The sequence below is a fragment of the Vitis riparia genome, chromosome 15 (genome assembly GCF_004353265.1).
Source record: "Vitis riparia cultivar Riparia Gloire de Montpellier isolate 1030 chromosome 15, EGFV_Vit.rip_1.0, whole genome shotgun sequence".
Taxonomy (NCBI): domain Eukaryota; kingdom Viridiplantae; phylum Streptophyta; class Magnoliopsida; order Vitales; family Vitaceae; genus Vitis; species Vitis riparia.
Window position 1 is genome coordinate 8609072 of NC_048445.1, and position 26014 is coordinate 8635085.

At 36.1% G+C, this 26014-nt stretch overlaps 3 protein-coding genes and 1 pseudogene across 5 annotated transcripts; all 4 read right to left on the reverse strand.

Moving 5' to 3' along the window:
• Nucleotides 1-841: 841 nt before the first annotated feature.
• LOC117931935 lies at nucleotides 842-4082 on the reverse strand (annotated as a pseudogene).
• Nucleotides 4083-6381: 2299 nt separating this feature from the next.
• Nucleotides 6382-7809, reverse strand: LOC117932426. 2 transcript variants are annotated; one of them, XM_034853671.1, is made up of 4 exons: nucleotides 7730-7809; nucleotides 7524-7632; nucleotides 7112-7172; nucleotides 6382-7025 (listed from the first exon to the last, which is right to left on the reverse strand). In XM_034853671.1, the coding sequence occupies exons 1-4, from the start codon at nucleotides 7800-7802 to the stop codon at nucleotides 6681-6683; spliced, it is 588 nt and encodes a 195-aa protein (XP_034709562.1). In that variant the 5' UTR covers nucleotides 7803-7809; the 3' UTR covers nucleotides 6382-6680. The 2 variants fall into 2 exon arrangements, with proteins under 2 accessions (XP_034709562.1, XP_034709563.1); XM_034853672.1 differs by having other exon boundaries at nucleotides 6382-7029.
• A 4878-nt stretch (nucleotides 7810-12687) lies between these two features.
• LOC117932497 (pentatricopeptide repeat-containing protein At2g44880-like) lies at nucleotides 12688-14837 on the reverse strand. Of its 2 annotated transcripts, XM_034853765.1 has the most exons (2): nucleotides 14440-14837; nucleotides 12688-14352 (listed from the first exon to the last, which is right to left on the reverse strand). In XM_034853765.1, the coding sequence occupies exons 1-2, from the start codon at nucleotides 14735-14737 to the stop codon at nucleotides 12896-12898; spliced, it is 1755 nt and encodes a 584-aa protein (XP_034709656.1). In that variant the 5' UTR covers nucleotides 14738-14837; the 3' UTR covers nucleotides 12688-12895. The 2 variants fall into 2 exon arrangements, with proteins under 2 accessions (XP_034709656.1, XP_034709655.1); XM_034853764.1 differs by having other exon boundaries at nucleotides 12688-14837.
• A 1127-nt stretch (nucleotides 14838-15964) lies between these two features.
• Nucleotides 15965-25137, reverse strand: LOC117931773 (plasma membrane ATPase 1-like). The gene is made up of 23 exons (XM_034852838.1): nucleotides 24876-25137; nucleotides 24643-24728; nucleotides 24217-24312; nucleotides 23955-24074; nucleotides 23717-23815; nucleotides 22505-22642; nucleotides 22220-22354; nucleotides 21367-21546; nucleotides 20983-21189; nucleotides 20731-20850; nucleotides 20286-20405; nucleotides 19887-20009; nucleotides 19686-19790; nucleotides 19455-19599; nucleotides 18477-18641; nucleotides 18159-18397; nucleotides 18025-18057; nucleotides 17860-17941; nucleotides 17598-17758; nucleotides 17171-17383; nucleotides 16745-16927; nucleotides 16438-16619; nucleotides 15965-16231 (listed from the first exon to the last, which is right to left on the reverse strand). The coding sequence occupies exons 3-23, from the start codon at nucleotides 24271-24273 to the stop codon at nucleotides 16132-16134; spliced, it is 2907 nt and encodes a 968-aa protein (XP_034708729.1). The 5' UTR covers nucleotides 24274-24312; nucleotides 24643-24728; nucleotides 24876-25137; the 3' UTR covers nucleotides 15965-16131.
• Between the last annotated feature and the right edge of the window lie 877 nt (nucleotides 25138-26014).

A 26014-nucleotide genomic window follows, 5' to 3' on the forward strand; every position in this document is an offset into this window, starting at 1 on the left:
AGGGTGTCTACTAATAAAATGAAACTAAAATGGCAATCAATGAGAAAATCAAAGAATACTCGAATCGATCATACACATATGAGAGTCAAAACACCCAATAAAGAACTAATGAAGCGAGAACAGGGCATACCTTGGTATCAAACGATCAATGCGCTATCAAGAAAAAAAGGTTAGTACGCAATTGAAGAATAATCTCATGCATGTCATAAAACATAATGAATCAATCAAGTGTGACAATCAAGTCAATCAATCAATCAATCATAAAATCATTTATGTAGGGCCCCCACCAAAGCCCGTTTATTTTTTGAGTGAATTAATTTCGTAAATTCGATAATTAAGAATTACGAAAATAAATTCACATTTATTTTAAAACATTTTAAAAATCATAGAAAATTCAAAAGTGGCTCGCCGAAAAGAGAATGGCGACCAGATTTCATGGAAAATGAGATTTTGGAACTTAACAAGCCTAAAGAAGAAAATTGCAAAAAAAATCGAAATTATTTGAAAACCAAAATTTGAAAAACTGCTTTGAATTTGGATTTTTGGGGAGATCATTTTTTTTTAAAACCAATGATGCAGGGAAAGGGCAATGGCAAATGATCAATAATTGCATGCCAAAGGTGGCCATGCATGAAAAGTGAAGTCTCCTGTAGCTTCTTTTATCTGTATCCAATTATATTCTCTCTGCATTGACACCAAGGGCTGACACGAATCTGTTAATACCACAAGTGGTGACTGTGTTTTTCTGACCATTAAGATACGCGTCGCTGCTAGAGCCTTGCTTCCCCAGCTCATCAAGTAAACTCCAACAACCGCATTGGAGGTCCTCCAAATTGCGTCTTCACCATAATCGGGTTGCACTTTTTCCCTCAGAAGTTTCTGATCTTCTGTAACCTGCTTCTGAATTGCCTTCCAAATCCTCCTCCAATGATCGAGCATCCTTAACTTTCCACACCACAAAGCATTTCAAGTAGGCGCACCAGGCTTTATCAAATACCACAAGCTAAGACCTGAAGGCCCAACGTCTTGGCAATGTGGGGTCAGACTCTTCATCAGAACTACTCTCCTTGACCACTGAAAACAGCATCTGGATGACCCAATATCATGTAAGCACAGAGCACCACTCTCACTTGATACCTTGATAATTTGGCTGGAATTTTAGCTGCTTGTCTTATGGACCCCTGTTTCTTTGTGCCTCTGCTCCTACTGGAAGTCCTAGGTGCACCCCTTCTATTTGGGGAAGTGACTCTCTTTAGAAGGTGATCGATGCTATTCCAGCTGGATGGACTAGTGGTAGCAGCAATAGCCTGTGAAAGCTTAAAGCAACTCTCAAACCGGTCTAGTAGAGCTTTTACAGTCTCAAGGGTAGCAGTTGATTCAATTAGAAGAGCAAGCCGCTCGAATGGCATTGACTTAACACATTCCTCATTAATTTTCAAGGCATTAAAAGCTTTTTGCCAAAGTTAACGTGGTTCCCTTCAGCTTGAGGAAACGTCTCCAGCACCTCGTCAGTTTCCTTGAAAGGAGATCTGCCTGCCTATGCGTCTTCTTCAAATTCACACATGCAGAACCATGTAGTCTTCCTCTCTGCCTCAGATATTCTGCTCTCTGCCTCTTTGCCCTTTGTAGTCGATCTTCCAACTGATCTTTTATTCTCCTCCTCTCAATTCCTCGTTGATGAGAAACAGACTTAGCTACCCGCCGTACTTGCAATACCCGAGCACGCGTTCTCTTCTTCTCTGCTTCCAGCAATCCTAAGCGCTTCCTCTCAGCAGCAACACGCTTCTGGTGAATTGCAGCACGCACACTCTCCTTATACTTGCTCTCCCGAGTCATCCTTCTCAATAAGGACTGAGATGTTCTCTCCTTTAACGTGGCCCTCCTCTGTCTATAAGCCTTTTGGATGAGCATTCTATTTTCTTCTGCCTGCTGAACCTGTGATTCCACTTTTGTACCAAGATTCTTGCGCTCCTTTTCAAAACGCATTTGTACCTCTATTTTAGTAGCTTTCAAGTAAAGAGTCTCACCTCCAGCCTCATCTTGACCTCCTCCATAAAACCCTTGGCGAGTTTTCCGTCAACACGGGTTGGGAATTTCTCATCAGTACCACTTTCGGCATCCTAAAGGGGCGGGCAAACGGATAATGAGTGCCCAATGAAACCTCCTGCAGCTGTCCCTTCCAAGACCGCAATATTCAACCCTACTTCCCACTTCTCATCCTCAATATATGGGTTCATGCATGGAGAGTTGGGTGGTGGATCAGTCAATGAGAGGAGAAAGAGTTGGTGGTGTCATTCAAGAATGGCATGGATGATGGGATGAAGAGAGAGAAAAGGTGGCCGAATGGAGTGGGCAGTGAGAAATGGGTATGGTTAGGTTTAGAGAGAGAAAATGGGTAGGAGAGAACGTGGGCGTGGAGTATAAGATGGGTGTAGAATACATAGGGTTATGAGTATGATAGATGGAAATATAGCAATGAAAGAGAACGGGTATGGTGGGTACAGTCACTGGGCATGCTGAAGTATGTGGATGAGAGTGGTCATATGCAGCAGATGACTCAGCATTGGGAGGAGATATATTCGGTATATCAGAAGCTACAGCATGGGTTTTAAGAAACGTCAGCAAGGGTATCTCTGGTGTGAATCAAGTAAGAGGTTGAGAGATGAAACGGGTATGAAGATTTAGTGAGGGAGATGGATAGCTGAATGATAGGTATGGTGGAGTATTGAAGGGTCATGACATCATTAGGATCATCCACTTTCTGCTCAAGTTTGGTTTCAGCAATGACAGTTCTCAACCCAACCACCATTACTATGGAATCTGCAATTCTCCCATTTGTCCTCAATCACTATTATACTCTTCACTTTCATTGGTCTTCTACATACCAATAGAGTAGCTGCCAGGCCATTTGAAGTTAATCCTGTCAAGTGCAAAATAGCCATATTTCTTGTAGAAAAGAACCCATTTCCTTGCAAACTCTGAAGTTTCAGACAGAGCTTCAAATGTCAGCATAGAAGATCCATTATCTAAGACATAGTAAGAAGCTTTGTCGACTGGGTAGTCAACTGCAAGAATAGAGAGGACAGTATTGGCTATAACAAGAAGGGGGTTCCTTCAGAGGATCAACAGTGCTGACGAAAATGCCAACAGCAGCCAACTGAGATGACTCTCATTCTTGGTAGGAACCAATTTCTGAGAGCTTCGTAATGACATCAACTACAGCTGCATGTCGGTCAGATTCTTACCGAATATTCAAGACGCACAAAGGGAAGTCTAAATATGGACACTTGTCTCAGAAAATTGAAGAGCCTCATCAGGTGGACCATTCTGAGCATAACCACTAATCAGGGAAGTTCATGATACTGAATCCGATATTGGCATCCCACTGGAAACCTGTCTTGCATTCTAGGAATTCCCACACTTTGTGTACCTGTGAACAAGCGTACTAACTGCAAATGAGGAAGGGTCAAACCCAATTTTCGTCATATACCCATGAACCTGTTTACCTAATTCCTCTGCAGCATGATCTGTACATGCACTAGGAACCCCAGAAAAAGTGAACTTATTGAGCCATATCCCAGATTTCAATAAGTCCAAGAACAGTGCAAATCCCTCTTTCCTCATTCACTCCTTCAAGTATCTATCAATCATTGCTATCCATGAAACCACATCTCGGTCAACAGTTTCATCAAAAATATACCAAACTTCCCCTGTACTCCCACAAGTCAGCTTCTACCATATTATCGAAATTGATCTCAATCTTCACCTTGAGTCGATGAATCTGCCTACCAAATCAACCATACAAAGTTTCGTACATGCAGGAAGAACTGAAACCAGTGTCACCGAATTGGGTACTTCACCTGAAGACTCCAACAAGTCTTTAAACACATCAAAGACCAAATGCGAAGTCCCATTTTTGCAAAAGCCCTGAATTCCTAAACCCTTCTGCTACCGACCTGATCACTCTCATGTTCAGCTTTTGGTGATTTACCATCTACAGGACCACTCACCAGAGCTTTCTTAGAGCGCATTTGCTTATTTGCCACAGGAATATTTTCAACTTTTCCAATGGGTGGACCCATTCCACCTCATAAAGTATCCATGCTCAACTGCTATTCCTAACATTTCACAGGGGCCAAGATACTACATAAGCATTTTTGTGCCTTATGTCTTACCAGCTCCACTTTCTCCACTTACCAAAATGGAATGGATCACTCCCTCATTAACCTGTGATACCTGCTGGGAAAGAGGGGCTTTGGTTTGTTAGGATGCATGGAAACACAGTGAAACATGGAGCTTGAAACTCACATTTCGAACCATTTCTGTGACTGCGAGGTGACCAGATCAAACATACTTTCCCATAGCTTAGCAGTCTCAATATTTACAGGCTGAACATCTGGGTACTAATTATCAGCATTTCGAGGGGATGTGTAGGAGAGATAGATAAGGATAACATGGCTCTCAAACGGCTGAAATCTTACATCAACTATTTTAGCATCTTCAAGGAGAGCAATCTGCCATTTTAACATTTGGCTTCATGAATCTGAACAATTGAGAAAGTGACAATCAAGGACTTCAGAAAAGGATAGATTCGGAATCTGTGGCTTATCTTAGAAGAGGTGATGACATAGATATATGCGCTCTTCCATAAATACCAAAACAGCAGAATCACTTTTCAACAGCTTCCCATAATCATCAAAGTGGATAATTCTAGGAAGACCCCATTTTCTCGACTAGGACTTTTAGAGTTGCCTTAATGAGTCTTCTTCTCGTGGAACATCTGACTGCAAAGTAGCATCGGCTGACCCATTTGTGATCTACTTTCTTACAGCCATTGCATTGAACGAGGCCCAGAAGCAAAGTATTGGTCACAACAAAGAAAAATCCATTGAAAAGAACACAAATGAAAATGAGTCAAGGTGATTTTCAGAGGTTTCACTTCATGAGTCATCCGTGAACCCTCTGATTAGGTGAGAAAAATCATTTCAAAGGCAATTATGGGCATTTTCATAATAGGAGCAAAACATACTAAGATTAACAGTGGTAAACATGTAAGCAGGATTATGTTTCAACAAGCAATCCGGTGGCCTCCAATATCCACCCCAAACAGCATACAAATATCCAGATATCAACAAGAAATGCAGAGGGATAGCAAAGATCCGAAATAAAACCATATACCTGCTGCATTCATACCTGAGAGTGCCCTTCTCCGGTAAGGTTCTGTTCAGCTTCAAACGCCTCAAAATCTCTGTTAAAAAGCCATGAAAAGCCTCCCTCTGCAGCTTGCTCTCTCAGCCAACAGATTTCCCCTTCAAAGTCTCGTCTGGTTTTCTTTCTTCCCAAGCTAAGCCCTCAAAAATCCTTGGAACCAGCAAGCTCCCTTCTTCCAAAATATCTCTCACCCTCACAGCTAAACGAATCCCCTCTCTCTGCCTCAAACCACCTAACAAAAGCTCCGTCTCACAAAAGCTCTCTCTCCCGCCTTCCCCTCTGGCCAGCCAACAACAGTCCAAAAAAGCACCACTACCTTTCTATCTCTCTTTTCCCTCTCTGAAAAAGCCTCTCCTCCTCTGCAGCTGCCAGCCACACTCCCTTGCAACGGCCTGCTACTCCTCAACAGAAACGCACTCCTCTCTGAAGATCCCCCCCAGGTGTCAACCATTCATTGGCCCCTTCAGCTCCACTACCTGATTCACTGAAAGCCAATTACCAGGTGACACGTGGTTCCTTGAGATTGTGACACCTGTCTAAAGTCAGCCGCAGAAAATGAGCCCCAAATGGGGGTCTACAGTTTGACTTTTTCTATTTAATTAAAAGTAACTCGTTATTATCAACTAACATAATTAAATTGAATTTATTATTAATAACAAGTTCATTTTAGTTATATTGGTTGATATAAGTTACTTTTAGTTGAATAGAAAATGTCAAATATTTTGATTTTTTCTATTCAACCAAAAAAATAAATACCACCGTAATCTAATATGAATTGGAGACATAGTGCAAATATGGTTAGTTTATTATGAAAATGGGTTTGTTATTATGTTTTTTAAAAAAAAAAATAGAATGCAATAAAACATTATTTTAGCAAAAATATTATTAATACTCAATCTCGTTGATTCCAACAAGTGATATCAAAACCGAAAGAATAGGGAGCATAAAAGGCCAAATCAAAGTTAAAATACGACATAATGTGCATTGGTGAATTATGACTATAAATAATAACTTAGTTCATCATCGACTCCCAAAATTAATATAAAAACAAAATTTGTATAATTGGTGCATTCAAATGCTTGTTTTGTTTAGATGTCAAGATTTATTATTTAGATCTTCAAATTCACATAGGATCATATGAATAGTGGTTACAAGTTACAACAAAGTAAATGATTCAAAAGAATTTGAGAGAGAATTTCTTGTTGACTTGAAAATAGGAATAAGAAGAATCACTTGTAAGAGGGAATTTACTTGCAGGGTGGGGATGGTTGGTAGGGAGAAGATGCTGTCTTGGGTGGAATTTATCTACTGACTCCTGCTGATTGTGCATGCAATTTAGACATTATACAATATAGGAACAAATAAATTTAATTATTAAAGCATAAGAAGCATAATCATGAAGAACAGAGTCCTCATGCATATGGGGGTAATACAAACAGCGATCTTGATACCACTTATGGGCCTTTGCTTCATCTTCCTTTTCTTCTCTCTTCTTTTCGTTTCTCCTCTCTCTTTTTTTCTTTGTATTCTGCTTCTTCACTATATTTTTCCATAGCCTTTCTGATCAGCTTAACGGAGAAAAGCATCAGCACTGTGACTGTGGGCACAAACAAGGCGTCGGGGACATTCTGGATCATTTTGAAGGGAGTCACATTCTCTCCTGCTCTCTTTGCCACCATGGAGAAAGGTGGTGTTGCCAGGCCTACTATCAGGGTAATGTTATCTATCTCGCCAGGCTTTGTGTTCTTAAGCAACTCCATGAATATTTTCTCCTTTTCCACATCACTAGAGCTTTTCCATTCTGTAAAAGCCTTCTGGCTTTTTTTTTTGGGAGTAACATGTATGGTTAGGAAGCTATTCTGAAGTGGAAAATGATGCTGCAGAGACGATGGTAACTGACCTCTACTTTCTCACGTGATGGTGCTTCAAAATGTCTACCAGGGAACGCAGAGTTGGCAATTCTGAGGAAGATCGGTTCACCAGGCAAGTTAGACAGTTTGGTAGAGGTGAATGACTACCCCTCTCCTCTCCCTTTCTCTCTCTCTCTCTCTCTCTCTCTCTCTCTCTCTCTCTCTCCCAGTATTAACACATGCCTACATGAAATGCTTGTGTCAAAATGATGGTTGGTTGTTTGGTTGCCTGGAAAATGTTGCAGAATAATCATAGATCTCGCTCCCTTTCTGGGCAACCAAACAGCACTTAAAAAGGAGACCATTTGACTGATTGTAGAGTTGGATTATTAGGAAGCTTATGACAAAGCCCTTCTCTTAACCTTTGATATTATTAGTTGTAGTTGAATTAGTGGTACTTACTCGAAGATACTGAGAATTTCTGAATGGAAGCCCTCCAGGGTGTCATAGTCCGCAGGATCACTGTAAAACATCTGAATTGCACGGCTCGCTAATTTTTGTGGCGTCAACTCTACATGCAAAAAGAATTGAGGGGGAAAATATGAAGAAGAAAAATAGAAAGAGAAAATAAAGAAAATAAGAGATGTTGAGGAAAGCCAATGGAGAACCTTTTCCCATGAGAAGCAAAGGGATGAAAGCCACTGGAGAACCTCTACGCTTGATACTCTGGACAAGCCCCATTTTTGGGATTAACACAACACCACAGTTGAACTCTATTCAACTGCGAGCGTCTATATAATATATAGTGAAAGATAAAGGAATGACTTGTTAGACTCTTTGGCTTGGTGGAAGCAAGGAATCATTTGAGGGGAAAAAAATTCTTGCCTTGTAACATGTTAGAGAGAGAGAGAGAGAGAGACCCATTGAGCCCATGTATAAATCAAGCTGAAAGGACATGCTAAAGCCTAGGTTGGAACATGAGAGTGGTGGAAAAGGTAAATTTCAATCAACCCTCCCATAAGATTTGAATTAAATAAATTTGGTTATCATTAGTTTGAAATTTTATTGACAAGGAAATAACAAATGAGAATGGGAGAAAGAGATTACTGAAATTTGTAAACTATAATATATGTAGGGTTTGAGTGCAACATCGAAGTGTATTTTTTTATACTTATGAAAAAGATATCATCGATCAAGTAATGTTACGTGCACAACTCAGATCTCATTACTTGATACCCAAATTTTATATATTTGTATTATATGCAAAATCCCATTATTTTATATTATGGTTTTATCTTATAGTATATTAGTATTATCCCGTATGTTGGTTTTATTTGCTTGTATCTTATGTTTTTAGGTAGGCATAAAAAATCTCCCTCTATAAAATATCAAAATTTGAAAGTAGATGTAAGCTTTAAGTGGGGTGATTGAGTTTTCTATTTTTTTATTTTATAAAAACATAAAAATGTATTAGTATTTTAATAAGATAAACTATTTAAAAAAGTGAACATTTTTTTTTAATTTAAAACCAAGAAATAAATATAGAAAAAAATATTTTATGAAGATAGAAAAATTTATTATTATTTTAAAAAGATAAACTATTTAAGAAACGGAACAATTTTTACTTTAATATTAAGCCAAGAAATAAATGTAAAAAAATATTTTATAAAGATGTAATTAAAAGGTATTTGTTTTTCCGGACAAATGAATTTATTTGTGAAGAATAAATTTATATAAAAAAATAATTCATTAAGATATAAAATTAAGGTGTAAATGTGGGAAAAATTTTAAAAAGAAAAAAAAATCATGGAACTATATTAAAGATAAATAAATTCATCATCAATTTAAGTGTAAAAATCACCACAAAAAAGTTGAACTTTATGATCTTTCTAGTGGTATGATCTTTTTCTATTTTTCAATAAATCACAGAATTGTTGACAATGTTTTGTTGATATTTTTTTTTTTTAATTCAATGTCTTTGTACCTTGGTATGATTTCTTTGTACCTTGTCTTATTTTTTTTATACTCAATGGCTCATTGTTTTAAAAAGTGAAGTGTATTTAAGTAATTTTTTATCTTATTAATTTATCATCTTTATGTCATATGTGTTTTTGCAAGTTAACAAATGTGAATTTTTTTTTTTAACAATTTTTATGATGTCGCTCCATTTTGCTCCTCATCCTTCCAATGGTACTCCCAAGTTGTCCAATTCCGCTTCAAAAGAAGAAATTACAAGTAGTTTTAGGGCATTATACCCAAAGTTTTATTTGATTGTATTTGAATATCATATCTTTGTTCTTTCAGTCTTCACTCCTTGCACCTAATGTTGATTGCTTTGAATAAGAATATATTAAATAATGTAAATTCTTTCGAGCAACAAAAGAATCCTTGATATTTGTTTGAAATATATATGTATATATATATAAATGATTGATAAGTACAATTATCATTTTTTTCATAATTTTAGTGATCCTGCTACCTTTCATACCTTCACAATTCATTCCCTAATTGCTTAATATCGTGCTCTAATTATCCAATTTTAGTCCCAAGGATATAATTATTGGTACTTCGAAAGTAATGTAATCAAAGTTTCATTTCATTATACCTGATCACATCTCTTTGTACTTTCATTTTGTGCCTTTGTATTTTATTCTTGTCTAATTTTGTATAGAAAGTATTTTCCACTCATTTATATTTAAAAATTTCAAAGTTTAATAATACAATCATTATTATGTTTTGATTAAAAGTCTAAATTATGTAAAAAATAAATAAATAACATTTTATATAGAATAGTTTATTTGAAGTTTTTGAATTTGAAATTTGAAATTAAAAAAATGATTGACATTTTTCATGATAATTTACTTAAAATAATAAAATTATGATATTTTTGAGTTGTGAAAATAATTTTTATATTATTTTTCATGTTGTGAAAATAATTTTTTTTGTTATACTTCTATTTTATAAAATATTATAAAGCTTATAGATAAGAAGGATAAATAATTGATAACATACTAAAATAAATAAAAATTCCACTTGAAAAACTATTTCCATAAATATGCAATTTTTCATAATTTTTTGAAAAATAAAAATAATATACTAAATATGGAAGAATAATAATAAATAACGATTTTATCATAAAAACTGTCAAGAAATTATTGAAAATCAACAATCAATTGCAACTTTTTTATCTTTCCAATACCAATCATTTGATTTCTCTCACCTATCATAAATTGTCCATTAATTGACAATCTTTTATAAAAAATTTAATGTCTTATTTATTTATACATTTGTTTCATTTCTCTATATCTTGATCATATTTGCTTGTACCATGGTCTCATTTATTTGTATCATAATCTAATTTCTTTGTACCTTGTCTCATTTATTTGTACCTTAGGCTCATTATTTATAAAAAAAAAAAATAACGTATTAGTAATTTTTTTACCTTCAAGTTAATTATATGATTAATTTATCATTTTTTTTGCAACATATATGTGTTGTTCCAACTTCCAAAGTTAACAAATGTGAATGTTTATGATTTTATTCTCGTATGTTCTCATTCCCCACCCTAATGTCGTATTTGTGCTCGTAAGTTGTTTAATTTTGCTTTAATGAAAGGAATTACAAGTAGTCCTAGAACTTTATACCCAAAGTCTCATTTGTTTGTATCCAGATTCAGCGTCTCTTTGTACCTTAGTCTTAGAACTTTGTACTCTATGTCGATTGCTTTAAATAAGAGAACATAAGAATTCATGATATTTGAAATATATATAAATTATTGACACTTACATTTATCAACTTTTCATAATCTTAATGATTTTGCTCTCATACTTTCACAATCCACTCCCTAGTTGCTCAATGTCACTCCTTAGTAGTCCAATTCTGCTCTCAAGGACAGAATCATTAATGCTTCCAAGGCAAGTCCAATTCGCTCAAAGGTGGCTCTGTGAATATGGCTTCCACTAGTAATGTTGTGATGGAAGATATCACTACAAAGTTTTCATGCAAATTGGCAAGTGTTTGAGGTATGATAGTTGATGGGTCGGGTCTATCTTGTCTGCAGCTAGTGGACTAGAAGAGATAGGAAGATGTGGGTCCTATACCCCAATTGTAATATCTTCAATTTATGTAATATCTTTCATAAATTCCAATTATATATAGTTCATGACCTATCATTTCTGGTCATCCACCAATAGTTCCCATCAACTCAAATCTATCTACTCTTCTACTAGAAGATAGTTTTGCAGCAAGTCATACACTTGTTGGACAACACACTTCTCTTTTAATACTAATGTTGTTGGTGTGGCTGAATTCCCATACTACGGTCACAAGGTTCAAAAATGGAAATTTTAAGCCTAAGGTCTTGGTCATTGATCTTTCTATGAAGGACCTTCTTGTTTTGCAAAAGCTCTTTAAAATGGAAAGTGGAAGGCAGTAATGATTGAAGAAAATGAAGCCCTTGTGTCTTTACCTCCAAATAGGAAATCAGTGGGATGCAAATGGGTTTTTAAGCTAAAAAAGAATCTAAATGGTTCGGTCAATAGATACAAATACGACTTGTTGCAAAAGGAAATCTCCGAACTCCTACAATTGATTTCATAGAAACATTCTCACCTGTTGTGAAGGCTCATCTATTAAAGTTGTCTTAACTATAGCTTTGTCTTGTGGATGGTAAGTGAGGCAATTAGATGTCAACAACATGTTTTTAAATGGAAGTCTTCAAGAGGAAGTGTACATGGACCAACTGCCAGGTTTTGATCAGGGCAAAGGTCTAGTTGTAAGTTATATAAAGCTCTCTATGGCCTTAAGCAGGCTCTAAGAACTTAGTTTGAGAGATTAAAAGATTGTATTCACTTGGGTTCACCTCATCTAGAGCATATCAACCTCTCTTTCTAAAGATCACAACTAGCTCATATGTCTTTATCCTAGTCTATGTAGATAATGTTATCGTGATTAGGAATAGCAATAAAGAGTTAGAGCAACTTATTTTTTATTTAAACAAGTCATTTTCTCTTAAAGATCTGGGAGAGTTAAACTACTTCCATGGTATTGAAGTGAAGAAAGTTGCAGAAGGGTTCCACTTGTCTCAAAGGAAATAAATCGAAGACCTCCTTAAGAAAGTGAAGATAGACATTAACGCTAATCCTCTACCTACGCCAATGATCGGTGGTCTCCAACTATCTTCTTAAAAGGGTGATCCTATAAAGAATAGTATACGAATGTTGTAGAAGCTCTCCAATACATCACTATCACCAAACCTGAAATTGCCTTCAATGTTTACAAAGTGTGTCAACATATGCAAAAACCATTCGATACTCATTGGAAGGTTGTCAAGAGGATTCTGAGGTATTTGAAGGCAACCATAGACCAAAGAATTGGTTTTAGGAGGTCAAAAACCTTGAAAATTGTCTCACAAGTCGTTAATCTGTGCTTTTATAGGATTTAATAATCATATTCAAATAGTCAGTTTGATTTCCCCACAAAATCAAAAACCAAATGCAATTCTTTCTTGAATTTGGTTGAAAATACTTGTTACAAAGCCCTTTTATATCAAAATTTTCCAATACATTTTGATACAAAAAAATAGAAAGAGAAAAAACTAAGTAAAGATACATTACAATTGGAGAACTAAGAGAATACAACCTTTCTTGCTTAATAGAGAGAGAAAATCACCCTGTAGTCACATGAGTTAGATAAAAGAATCTGCTAAATCACTGTTTCCGGCTACCAAGTCTGTTGATGTTTCCTTCATCTATAGTTAATGAGATTGTTCAGACTTAGGTTTTTCCTAAACCTCTGCATTTGTGCAGGGCATGATATTGTGCCTTGCATACACTTCAACAATTCAACATATCTCTCCCTCTCTTCCTAGTTTTAGTATGCAGCCTTGTTCCCTTCATGTGCGCCCATAACTGGCCTAAGACAGAATGAATGGCCTCCCATTTTGGATGCACTCTATCCCCTGCTACAAACTCCCAAACCCTACTATCAACTTCAATTGCACTGCAACCAGCCTCTTTCTTCACTCCATTCCTCCTCATCAAACCCTTAACTTCATCCGCTTCTTTCCATCTTTTCTCATTTGCATACAAATTCCTCAACATAATGTAGTTCCCATCATTCCATGCCTCCATTTTAATCGCCTCTTCTAGTACTCTTTCAGCTCTTGCAACATCCTTGGAGTAGCCGCATGCAAATAGAAAAGAACTCAAGATTATCCCATTCGCTTCATAAGGCATGCTCTCCATCAACTTCTCAGCTTCCTGCAAACACCCTGCCCTCCCCAAAAGGTCTACCATGCAACCATAGTGTTCAATTTTTGGGGTAAGCCCAAATTCTTCCATTGCTTTAAACCACCTCTTCCCTTCCTCCACTAACCCACTATGATTACAAGCTGATAAAACACCTATCATGGTGATCTCATTTGGCTTAAAACCTTTATGATTCATCTCCATGAATAACCCCAATGCTTCCTTGGCACGCCCATTGATCGCAAACCCATTAATCAAAGCATTCCAAGAAGCGGTTTCTTTCTCAGGCATGTTGTCAAAAACTCCCCTAGCTTTCACAATTTCACCACATTTGGCATACATATCAATGAGAGCGGTACCAACATTAGTTGCTCTATCAAGTTTCTTCCTCCGGACAAACCTATGGACCCAACCACCCAAATCCAAAGCACCCAAATCAGCTATTGCTGGAAGAACACTCACTATAGTAACTTCATCTGGTTCCAGTGATGTCGTTGATTGCATTTCATGAAACAGTTTCAACGCTTCATATGGCTGTTTGTTTTGGCAATATCCACTGATCATTGCATTCCAAGAAAACAGATTCTTCTCGGGCATGCCATCGAATAGCGACCTAGCAGAATCAAGATTACCATTGCTACAGTACCCATAAATCATAATCGTCCAAGAGACTACACTCCTCTCTGGCATCTCATCAAATAATTTTCTGGCTGAGCACATATCTCCCAACTTGACGTAAGCATCAATCATTGTATTGAATGCAGCTGAGTCTTTCTCAATCATCTGATCAAAGAGCTTTCCTGCATTATCCATATCTCCAGACCTCACATACCCACCAATAAGAGCAGTCCAAGACACTTGACTTCTCTCAATCATTTCATCAAACAGCTTCCTTGCACAATCCATCTTCCCAAACTTCGCATACATGTCAACCAAAGCTGTCGCCGCATACAAATCCAAGCCAAACCCCACTGCCACAACATGACTATGAATCTCTTGACCCTCCCAAATCGCCATATTCAGTGCACAGGACTTTGCCAACACTGAAAACGTGAAACTATCAGGCGTAAAACTCGTATTTCTCCTAAGATCTCTATAAAGAGCGAAAGATTCAGAATATTGGCGCATACCCACATACGCTTTGATCATGGAGTTGCAAAGAAAGGCATCATCCCTGTGGGGTCTATGATCAAACACACGACGGGCGTGGACGATTCCGACAAGTGGGTCATACAGAGGAGCCAGAAGGGCGATGGAAGAGCAAGTTGCAATGAATTTGGTGAAGAGATTGGGGTTGGTTTCGAGGGCGTTACGGAGCATGAAAGCGTGGATTTGGAGGAGGTTGGCTCTGGTTGTGGATTGTTGGAGAAGAGAAAGGCATTTTCTCTCTATTTGACTCCAAAGCGATTGTTGTTGGTTCCCTCTCATTGGTTGAGATCGCAGTTCTCCATCTCTACAGCGCAGCCATTCTCTCCCTCTTTCTAAATATACCGTTGTTGTCTGCTTTCTGCAAAGTCTCTCTACAGTTGCATCAACAAAACCCTAATCTGTGTCTGTCAAATTTTTTCCCGCCACCGTTTTTTGAATAACGGTTTTGTTAGTTATACAATTTTATATTCAACTTTCTATTAACATCATTGATAAATACATTTGAATTTAAAACCTCTCATTCCTCTGGCATATGATATCGTCTTAAGCTTTCAACTTTTCTAGAGGCCCACAAGATGATAATATTATGATTGAGAGGAATCAAACTCTTACAAAGAGTGAGATTTACGATCTACTCGAGAATGTATTCGCAAACAATTCTCAAAAAACATTTTTTTGAGAATATTTTTTTTTTAAAAAAAAATAGTTTTATAGCATTCTCTGAAATAAACTTAAAATATTATTAGTCTATTTTTTATATTTTCAAATAATTTTAAAAATAATTTTTATATGTAATATTTTATTTCAATTATTTTTCATATTTATAGAAATATTTTTTAAAACAATCTTAAAAAATAATATAAAACAAGTAAAAATAATTAAAATATGCTCTCAAAAAATATTATATTTTCCATTTTTGGAGCAAGTTTAAAAAAAAAAATTGTTTTCTATTAGAAAATTATGAAACATGTATTCGAGTTTGATTAATGGTTCTAGATATGCTTTGTTGTGTTCGGTTGCAAGAAAATTTGAAGAAAAATGCAAAAGAAAAAAATATATAGAAAAAAAGTTAAGGAAAATAAAAAATATGTTTAAAATCAATAAATCATTTTTATATTATTATTGAAACTCATTTCACTTATTTCTGTCAATCATATAAATATTAAATAATTTAAAACTAGGTAAATTTAGAACTAATTTTAACTATATTTGATTTTCTTTTGAATTTTTATCGGTGAAACCAAACATGAGTTAGTATTTGTTTTTCTTGATCTCTTAGTATTTTTCGGTAACCAAATGTAGTCTTAATTTCCATAAAAATGAAGTTTTGATTCTTATTTTCATTCTCTATTCCGGGTTCCAAACGTGCCCTAAATGCCAAAACAACATTTTTGGTCTTTTAGACTATATCCCAACATCAAACTTTTGCACTAAAGCTAAGAAATTACACAACAGAGGGGGGAAGAGGTTGGTATGAGCAGAAATAGGAAGTCAGCAGTGTAGCCATTCATATAAATCGAGGCATGTTATTGATAATTTATAGAATAGACGGGCCATGTGGATGATCAAAGTCATACAAAATCCAACCATTTTCGACTTCAAGTTACTAACAAAACCATGAACAAGGAGAAAATGGAAAGGAAAAGAAATGAGAATTGCAGTCACAGCAACACTTAGACAGTGTAGTGCGGATTGATGTTGGAATCAATGTCTAGACCCCTCAGCTTGGCAAAGGACTCAACCCTTCCTTTCAGAGTGCGAAGCTCTCTCATCCTGCAGAGTGAAAAAAGGATGAATAAGAATAGGACTTTGAAATGAATCATACAAGACAATCATACTAATAAATCATGTTCACGACAAAAACTCCAAGGAAGAATGAATAAAGAGAACCTATGCCAAACCAGGCAGCGCCCTCCTAAAGAATGGTATTCAGTCAGTTTCCATGTAAGATAGTAGTATAGTTTATCAGGGGAACTGACCTTGAGATTTCAGCCCTCCTTCTTGCTTCTTCTGCCATAAGGTTAATGTCCCTAAAAGTGCCGCGCTGCGAGAAGATGCTTGCCATCTCAGCAGACTGTAGGCCATGCAGCGTTCGCTGCTCAGTAGCCCATTTAGCCTCACGGGCTTCCTTGCCAAAGTCCTTCTGGTTTGTGAATGCGGTCTGTTGAAACACATGATGCACACACATAAGTCTTTCTACTTTCTTGTAGAAATACTAATCCATTTCACATGCTTTCAATTCAGAAACTAGTCATCCTTTTTGTGGGAGTGTGCAGTTTCACTTACCCTTTGGTTTACCACCAGACCCCAGGCTCGTCCGCTGAGGGCATACCGGACAGCAAACTTGATTGGATCAAGCAAAAGGTAAGTCAGAATATTATACACCCAAATGATAGCAGTCCAACCCCACCCAATCTTTCTAATTCCAGCAAATTTCCAGGTTGCAGTAGCAGATATCACAGTAGCAATCTGCAAGGATGAACGACTGTTGGTTAACCCTGGAAAAGGAATAGAAAGCTTTTCTAACTCTAGGTTGGAAAGTAAATGCTCTTAGGGGAGCACATGTATGCCATAACACAAATCAGTTCATATTTCCACCGATTTAGATCAAAAGGCACAATGTTATTTGGTGGGTCATTTCAGCCTCTAATGAAATCTAAAACATCCCATATTCTGAAATAGAACAATGACATGAATTCTTGATCCAATTACCAGTTGAGCAATAATAAAGGCTGTTACGAGCAGAAGTCCAGGTCGTTCTGTGAACGACCAGTTCCTAGAGCGAGTGACAAATATCAAGGCCTGGCTGATGGTGCTGACTTGAAGATAAACAGCAGATGCCAACTGTTCTTTAAGCTCAGTAGCTATGGTTTCATTTGTCATGTTAAAGTGGTGCTGATTGAAGTCAGGTACATCAAAACGTTTCTACAAAAAAAATAAAAAAATAAAAATTAATAATCATCTAACAATTCACAAAAGATTTTTTCATCTCTGCATTAGATCATCTTTATTAGCTGAGGTATGCATATTGATCCCAGACTCCCAAACCATCAGGCAAGTGTACCACAAAAATCAGTAGGCTCATATTATCCTAAGAAGACATGGGGTGAATGATAATGAAGAAAAGGAGTGAATTTACCGTAAAGAAGTTAGTTTCATAGGTTACATAGAAGAAAAAAACTGTCATTAGGGCCAGGTAAGCTCCAAGAACAACCCCAGTTGTAAAAATTTCAGTGAGCTTCCAACTATCAGGAAGTGGAGAAGGCTTGACCCTGTCTTTGGATATTGTCATTATAGTACCTGAAATCAAAATCAGGAAAAAGGCAAGAGTAAGAATATCATGTAACAGAAATACAAAGATGAAAAAAAAAAAAAAAACGAAGTAGTTATGTTAATCTAACCATCATTAAGAATGGCAATGACGAGAACCATAAAAGGAGGGAAGTCAAATTCCCAGAAGCAAGTCAGCAACATAAAACCCAGCTGTTAGATAAAACCCCAGTTGCCAATTAGAAGAGAGCGATGACTGGATCACATAAACATGCTCAGTTTAGAGGGAAACTTACCACAATACGTATGGTAATAGAGACGGCATATATCTGAAGAAAGAAAAATGGAAGAAAAATTCAGAATTTATTGTCTCATTATTCAGGGTTTCCACTAATGCTCTGATTTTTTTTTTTTCCTAATGTTGGATTACCGTGTAGTTTTTCATCCTCTGGAAGATTGCGCGGCTTGTTAAGACGGCACTGATGATGACACTCAAACCAGGCTCTGTTAGAACTATATCAGAAGCACCACGAGCAGCATCAGTGGAATCTGCTACAGCAATTCCTATATCAGCTTTCTTTAATGCAGGTGCATCATTTACTCCATCCCCAGTCATTCCACAGATGTGATTTCTTGCTTGTAATCTCTTTACAATCTCATATTTATGTTCTGTAAAGTCAAAAATGGAATCAGAAATTGGATTAAAAATCAAATTCACACTGCTCAACTGTCATAACTGCCAGCTTACCAGGAAAAACCCCAGCAAAACCATCAGCTTTCTCAATGAGGTCATCAATTGGTAGAGCTGAAACTGCCTCATCCTTATTTTCACCAAGCAAAGATGAAGAGGGATACATGTTTGTGCCCATTCCAAGTCGTCTTCCTGTTTCCTTACCAATTGCCAGTTGGTCACCTGCAAAGGATCTCATCATATTAACATTTGATGTGGATATGTGAGACAACATTTACAGAATCACCAAAATAATTATATAGAATTCTCATTTTGATCAGCATAAAGGCATTGAAGAGGTTAGTTTTTCTTCATATATATTTGAAACATCATATCTCAGAAGAGAAAGCAAACACAAAACTTAGATTACCCTGCTGACTCCCAGAAATCAACAGCAATAAAATTTAGTTACAATAGCATTTAACCTCTCTAAGTTCTTGAAATTCACATCTTCCCACCCTATCAACCGTTAGTGTGATGATATGTTGGAATGAACTTTGTGGTTAAGGTGCCAAAACCAGAAAAAAGAAAAAGGGAAATTTAGGCCCTGTTTGGCAATTGTTTTCAAAAATAGTTTTCTGTTTTTTAGAACAAAAAAACTGAAAAACACGTTTGACAATTAGAAATTGTTTTCTATTATCAGAAAACAAAAAACAAAGTGTTTTCAGAGAATTTCTTTTAGTTGTTTTCAGTTGTTTTTTGAAAGTTGTTTTAAAGAATAATTAAACAAACATATATAATGATTAAAAATAAAGCTATGGACATAAAATTTATTTTTCAAACATATTTAAAAATAGTAAAAACAGGTTAAAAACAATTTTAGGTTCCCAACCAGACTTTTGGTCTACAAAACATCAGAAAACAGTTTTCAAAAATTGTTCTTAAAAACTATTTTTTCAAAAATAGTTATCACAAGGCCTTAGTATTCATTGGGAGTTTTAGGTGAAAGAAAGAGAAGTACTAAGACTAAAGACCATAATCAGCAGCAATGTGCACCTGTGATCATTTTGACACTAACTCCAAGATCAAGTGCTCTTCTTATTGTTTCAGCACTATCATGGCGAGGAGGATCAAAGAGAGGGAGGAGACCAACAAATTCCCATGGGGCACCAGAACTCTCTTTGTTTCCAGCAGGTACTTCCTAGAGAAAAGAAAGTCTGCTAGTAAAAGATTCATGGAGGCAAATGGTCATCCAAGATAGTAAATAAAGCAGTAAAAACTAATCACCTGGCGGGCAACACCTAGGGATCGAAGGCCACGTTCTGCAAACTTGTCAATTATTGAATGTACCTTCCTCTCAATTTCTGATTTGTTATGAGCTAGATTGAGAATCTAGAGAATATGTGCACAAAAACTTGTAACTATGGATGCATATATATGTGTCTAACTGGTTGCATTTAGCCAAAAAAAAAAAATCCACTTTCCTACCTGCTCTGGTGCACCTTTGCTCACTCTATGCATTTTACCAGCACCATCTATGTATGTAAGCGCCGTCCTTTTATCGGTTGGATTGAATGGGAGGAAGTGAATTTCAGTAATCCCAGCTCGTGCCTTACAATTGAAACAGGAATAAGTAACATTATTATTAGCTGAAAATGTTGATCTGACAGCAACTCCATTAAGTTGGTCACAAAACTGATATATAGGAGTAGAAATTCTTTAATGTAGAAAGTTATGTGGTATAACTTCTGAAATTCTTGCAGATGGTTGATATTCACATTGGTAAGACATTCTGAAAGCTTTTTCTTGTATCTCATAGTTGATCACAGGGGAAGTAAAGCAGAAACCATGTTGGTTTTCTAAATATATAACACTTAAATCCAATACCTCTTTAGGGTCTGCTAACATTGAAACAATTGCAGCATCAATGGCATCTTGGTTTTCTAATCTTGATGCCCTTGCAGCCATGAGTACAACCATATCCTTGTCAACCCCTTTGGCAAAAACCTGAAATTCCATGGATGATATCAATATATCTTGATAGGTAACTTGCAAATAACTCATAAATTGATCCAAACAAGGTCTTTCCAACTAGCATTTCTTCTAGTTGTCACTGTCTTCTATTCATCACCCACATTTAGCTATGGTAAGGTTTTTCTTTTTCTTTCTTTTGTTCATTCATTTTTCTTTTCCAAATTCAACTGCAGTGGATTTAGGAAGTGTGTATACTATTTTACAATGCAAACTGGATACAACACTGCCAACTCAACCGATGTAGCTATGTTTTGATTCTATACTGACTGCAGGTTAAAAGCTATGAAAAAAGTATAACCTCGATCATGTTCTTGTCCACAGTGAGTTTGTTAAGTGTCAAGGTGCCTGTTTTGTCACTGCATAGCACATCCATTCCAGCCATTTCCTCAATGGCAGTCATTCGCTTCGTTATAGCACCCTGCAGAGGATATGGATGTTAATTATTCACAAAAGATGTAAGAAATCACCATTATGAACTTGTAATCCCTTGATGATGACTATTTAAAAAATATTTCTAAATATTTTGTTCATGTGTTTGGGATTCACAAACCTGCTGAGATAACCGATGAGAACCTATAGCCATTGTAACAGAAAGAACAGTTGGCATTGCAATTGGGATCCCACCAATCAGTAGAACAAGCAGGTTATCGATACCAACACGATAATCCCTCTCCTGAAGCCCATATATCACTACGATTTCAATAGCCATCCCAAAAGCAATTGAGCAAATGCAGAAGTTTCCGATTGCTGTTAAAACCTGATACCATTAAATGAATCAATCTAACAGTTAATTCTTATCAAGATATAGACACAACAAGGACTTCTCTACTCGATATTGTTTATATTAATGAAGTTGAGAAAGCCTGTAAGAGCGTTTCAGACTCTCATCTGTTTGAGCTTGAAATTAGGACTAAAAAGAACTCCTGATATAAACCTTTTGAAAATGGCCAACATGTGTAGTGGTTTCCACAAGGTGGGCTGCCTTCCCAAAGAAAGTATGAACTCCAGTTGCAATAACTACTGCTTCAATTTCACCTTGCTTACATGTTGAACCTGAGTAGACTCCATCACCAGGATTCTTGGTTACAGGAAGCGATTCTCCAGTTAGGGCAGACTGCAAAAGACAATGGAGCATGTTAAATCCAGACTAGAAATTTTAACATACTTGATAATCATACCGACATTACACTGTGAACAGACCATCCCGGTTTTCATGTAACAATTCAATTTTTAGCCGTTAAATCATTGGGATTCATCCATAATTTAATTCTCTATCACTAATGGTAAACAATGATTTGAAATAATCATTTATAAGGTTCAAAACTGGACTCAACACTATCTCTTTTAGTTCAAAAGGTCAGAGCTGAGGGGTAATGATCCACTCCTAACTTTGTAGATATTATCCACTCTAACCCCAATGGGTCCTTATGGCTTTAAAACGCGTCTACATGGTTAAGAGGAGCCCATGCCCCTATCTGATATGGGATATCACAATCATTCTCCATACAGTCGTGCCTTGTAATCCCCCTATGCAATCATGTCCCACAGGATTGGAGGACCAAACAAACACAAACCCCTTGTGGTTTAAAACAAAATCCCACACTAGAGTGTGGAATCAGCTTTAATACCATTTGAAACAACCCGTTCTGAACTGTACAGATGATTTGGCTCAATTGCATATCCTCAATGGTGCCTATAATTGCTTTATGATTTTCGAGTTTTGGTACTCACCCAACAGAATTTATGCAATAACAAGTTGATTACTTGTAAGTATAAGGAATAAATACCTGATCAATCTTTAGGGGATCTCCTTCAAGAAGACGTGCATCTGCAGGAATGATGTCCCCAAGTTTGATACTGATTATGTCTCCAGGAACCAACACTGCTGCATCTTCCTCACTCCATTTCCCATCACGTAAGACCTAGTAAGTACAGTTGTAGAAAGTTGAAGAAAAGTGGGCCACCAGATATAATGTATTCTTGGGCAGGCAGGAGAATTTGAAATCAAATGTTGGAAACTAATCTAATGAAGTAGGTGAAGTTGCATTGAAGGAGTTTCTCCAAAGTAAAACCTTTGCTTTTGGGGCCAACCGAGCCATAAGAGCAGCTGCTGCATTTCCTGCATTGTTTTCCTCTACGAAACTGATTGTAGAATTGACAATAAGTAAGATGATGATCCCAACAAAATCATGATAATCTGTAGGCTTGCCCTGCAAAGATTATTTTTCATCAGTATTTATCTCCTAATCTCAATAAGCATTCAAAAGGGAAAATTCATTCATGTGGAAAAATCTCAAATTTCAACTACTTTCAACTCTCTGCTAGGATTGAGTCCTTAAAAGGAGAGTCTTGATATAACAATGATTTTATATTATTCATTGATAATATGATTATTTATCTTTCTATGCAATTAATGAATAGTAAGTCTTGAACCCGAGTAATAAATCATTCATGATTAATCAATTATTTTTATTAATATTATAGGTATTGGAGTGTAATTGACTCTCTTAATAAAGCGATGAGTCAATTATTTTCGATCCAATATTTTTTCTATGAATTCTAGTGATCATCACACGAACTCAATTTATATTCGCACAAGTGGAAATTACATTTGGGCACAATAGGGTGTGCTAGAGTGCACAAGGATGCATCAAATCATATAATTTAATTGAAGAGGTAGCCCTGGAGTTAGCTCACACTACCTTTGGTGCAAGACTCTGTTTTGAGCCATTGTGGTGGAAGACCAAGTAACATTTGGGCCATAGTGGTCATCAAATTCCAGTCTTCAGAACATTCAAGTCTAGGTAAGATTTCAGAACCTTAAGATCCAAAAGTTCTTTTTTTCATTTTTTTTTTTTTTTAATATTCTATGGGGCATGCTCTCTGAAACCAACACTCTCAATGTTTTAACCCCAAAATCATGGTTTCTGCTCAACTTCAACCAGGACTATTATAAGCACAAAATCAAAAGATTAGGCTGTGTTTGGTTCCCAAGAAATTTGAGAGAGAAAATAGAGAGAAAAAGGAGAAGGAAATAAAATGTTAAGAAAAATAAAAACTAGATTTGAAGTCAATAGGTTATTATTATATGCTACTTCAAACTCATTTCTTATTTTTTATTTGCTATATAAAGATTAAATAATATAAAAATATATACATTTTTTTAGCTAATTTTAATTATATTTGATTTTCTTTCTTATTTTCCATAGATAATTGAAACAAAAGAAAATCATTTTCCTTAATATTTTAGAACCAAACAAAACCTAGATGATTCAGAGACTTACTCCTCCATGTGCAAGAGCAATAGCCATTACAGCTGCTGCTTCCATGACCCATGACAGAGGATTCCACATAAATCCCAAAAACTTCAGTATTTTGTTTTCCTGTACATGAAAGAAATGCAGGACAATGAATCAAACCAAGGGAAAAAAAAAGTGCAAAATAGCAGGGAAAACATAAGAATCTTGAGAAAATGTATGGTCTGAAGGTTTTTTTTATTCTTCTTTTTTCCTTCGCACTGACCTTTATTTCTTCAAGTTTATTGTACCCAAACAGATCCAACCGTTGTTGAAATGCATCATGGCTGAGACCCTCTCTAGTACATTTAAGATGTTCAAAAACTTCTTCAAGGGGTATATTCTCCTGTATGAATCAACTTCCACTTTTACCAAACAGCCATTGAATCTCAAAAAGAAAAAGAAGAAGGAAAAAAATAATGTTTTTGTCCCTTAGTTTTGAAGAATTGAATCTATCAACAACAAGCATGATGGGTCTAAGTTCATACTAGATCAACAGCTTCCTTGTTTATAGCCTCGTCGAGGGCAATCGACTTCTCATCCATCTTGAATTTCCTTTAGATTTCACTCTCCACCCAGAAAAACTGTGGCAGAAAATCAGCTTAATTTAAGCACTTCTTATCAAATCATTCTTCCTTAATCTCACAACTTTTCAAACGATCAAGTTCTTGTAAATCTTAATTCAGAAAAAGGAAGAAACTCTGCCTACTATCCCACTCTTTTTCTTCAAGAAAAATCAAAATGAAAACACTATGCCATTACTTAATTGTGGATCAAAGAACATAGTGTAAACAAAAAGTTCGAAAAGACGGAAGAATATCAAAGCAGTGAACATAGTAATTAGATTCAAAAATCATGGAATCAATGACCGAGTCCCAAACCCTGAAGTAAAAAATCACAGATTTGGAGCTTACGAAATTGGAAAACCCTCGATCCCTCAGCCGAAAAGATGCCCTCAAAACACCATTACAGACCTTCACCACACTCCAAAATCAAGCCGCTTTGGTGGGTGTCAGGAGAATGACATTAAATAGAAAAACAGCCAATCAACATCAACATCAACATGAACTGGACAAAGAACAAGGCAGATGTATATATAGAGAGAGAATAAGGAAGAAGAAAGAAATCCAATGGTGAAGAGACGTACAAGTGGGTACAGGTGGCTAAGAGTAGCCATTGAAGGAGGTGAAAGGTCCGTAAGGAAGAAGACAATGGGGTGGCATTTGCAGCTCCGCCGGCCAGCATTGTCCATTGCTGTAAAGCCTGCAACCTCAGAGGCCGAGGCCATTAAACGACGACTTTCAAATGTTAGTTAGTTTTGCCGCCATTTGGATTTCCTTTGGATACCACGATTCCTCGGTACGCCAAAGGGAGTCTTACTATTTCTGTGCTTTCAATGACCAAAATGCCCCTTTTTGGCTCCCTAAAGTTTGGGTCATTGAGGAGGCCATTTCGTAATTTTCCCTATCATGACATCCCTACCTCAACTCTTAATCTTTGATAATTGAAAGATATGGAAAGAAAAAATTATTTATTAATTCTACAAAATCAAGGAGTCAACTTAGGTGGGATTTGTTTTTTTATTTCAAGACTAAAGTAGGGTTGGGCAAAAAAAAAAAAAAAAAAGGAAAAAAAAGAACAAGAACTTGATGTCGATGAAACCAAACTGATCTTAAATTAAATTGATTTTAGTTAATAAATAAATTGGATCTAATGAGTTTTAATTTGATTAAAACCAACCAATTTGGTTCAATTTCCAAGTTAATTAACAAGACCATCTAAACAAATATCTAAAATAAATGAACGAAATGAAGAAACTTAATATTAAAAAATTTTAAACCACAAAAAGTATTTTAAAAAAAAAATCTATTACATATAAGTGATTTTTACAGGGAAGTTTCAACTTTTTAAATTTTATCAAAATTTTTCTTTAAAATCGTTTTTTATACTATAAATATTTTCTAAAATCACTGCATCTGATCCATCACATGCACAAGAGAAGTATGGTTAAATTGCAAATACATATTTGGTTGGTTAAGGCCTCATAGAGAAATTCAATGTGGGGTGCACATAGAACTTTAGTGGATCATCCTTATTCCATTTAGATTATATTCTCCTAGTATAAAATACAATCACAAAATACAAGAAGAGCTTGCTATTTTCGATCCATTCAAACTCCAGTGCAAAATCCCAAATTAGGGTAGCTAACAACAGCTATACCAAGAGATTCCAACATTTTCTGAGTTTTACTAGAAATCCAATGTTCCATTACTAAATCTTAGGAGG

Excerpts from the sequence above, each read along its gene's own strand:
- LOC117932497 (XM_034853764.1), bottom strand. The coding sequence starts at position 14,737 with ATGAGAGGGAACCAACAACAATCGCTTTGGAGTCAAATAGAGAGAAAA.
- LOC117932426 (XM_034853671.1), bottom strand. The coding sequence starts at position 7,802 with ATGGGGCTTGTCCAGAGTATCAAGCGTAGAGGTTCTCCAGTGGCTTTC. Across the intron at positions 7,633-7,729 it reads TTTGCTTCTCATGGGAAAAG|AGTTGACGCCACAAAAATTA; the intron begins GTTCTCCATTGG and ends TTTTGCATGTAG. Across the intron at positions 7,173-7,523 it reads GAAATTCTCAGTATCTTCGA|AATTGCCAACTCTGCGTTCC; the intron begins GTAAGTACCACT and ends GATCTTCCTCAG.
- LOC117931773 (XM_034852838.1), bottom strand. The coding sequence starts at position 24,273 with ATGGATGAGAAGTCGATTGCCCTCGACGAGGCTATAAACAAGGAAGCT. Across the intron at positions 22,643-23,716 it reads TTGCTCTTGCACATGGAGGA|GGCAAGCCTACAGATTATCA; the intron begins GTAAGTCTCTGA and ends TAATCTTTGCAG. Across the intron at positions 22,355-22,504 it reads GGTTGGCCCCAAAAGCAAAG|GTCTTACGTGATGGGAAATG; the intron begins GTTTTACTTTGG and ends TGTACTTACTAG.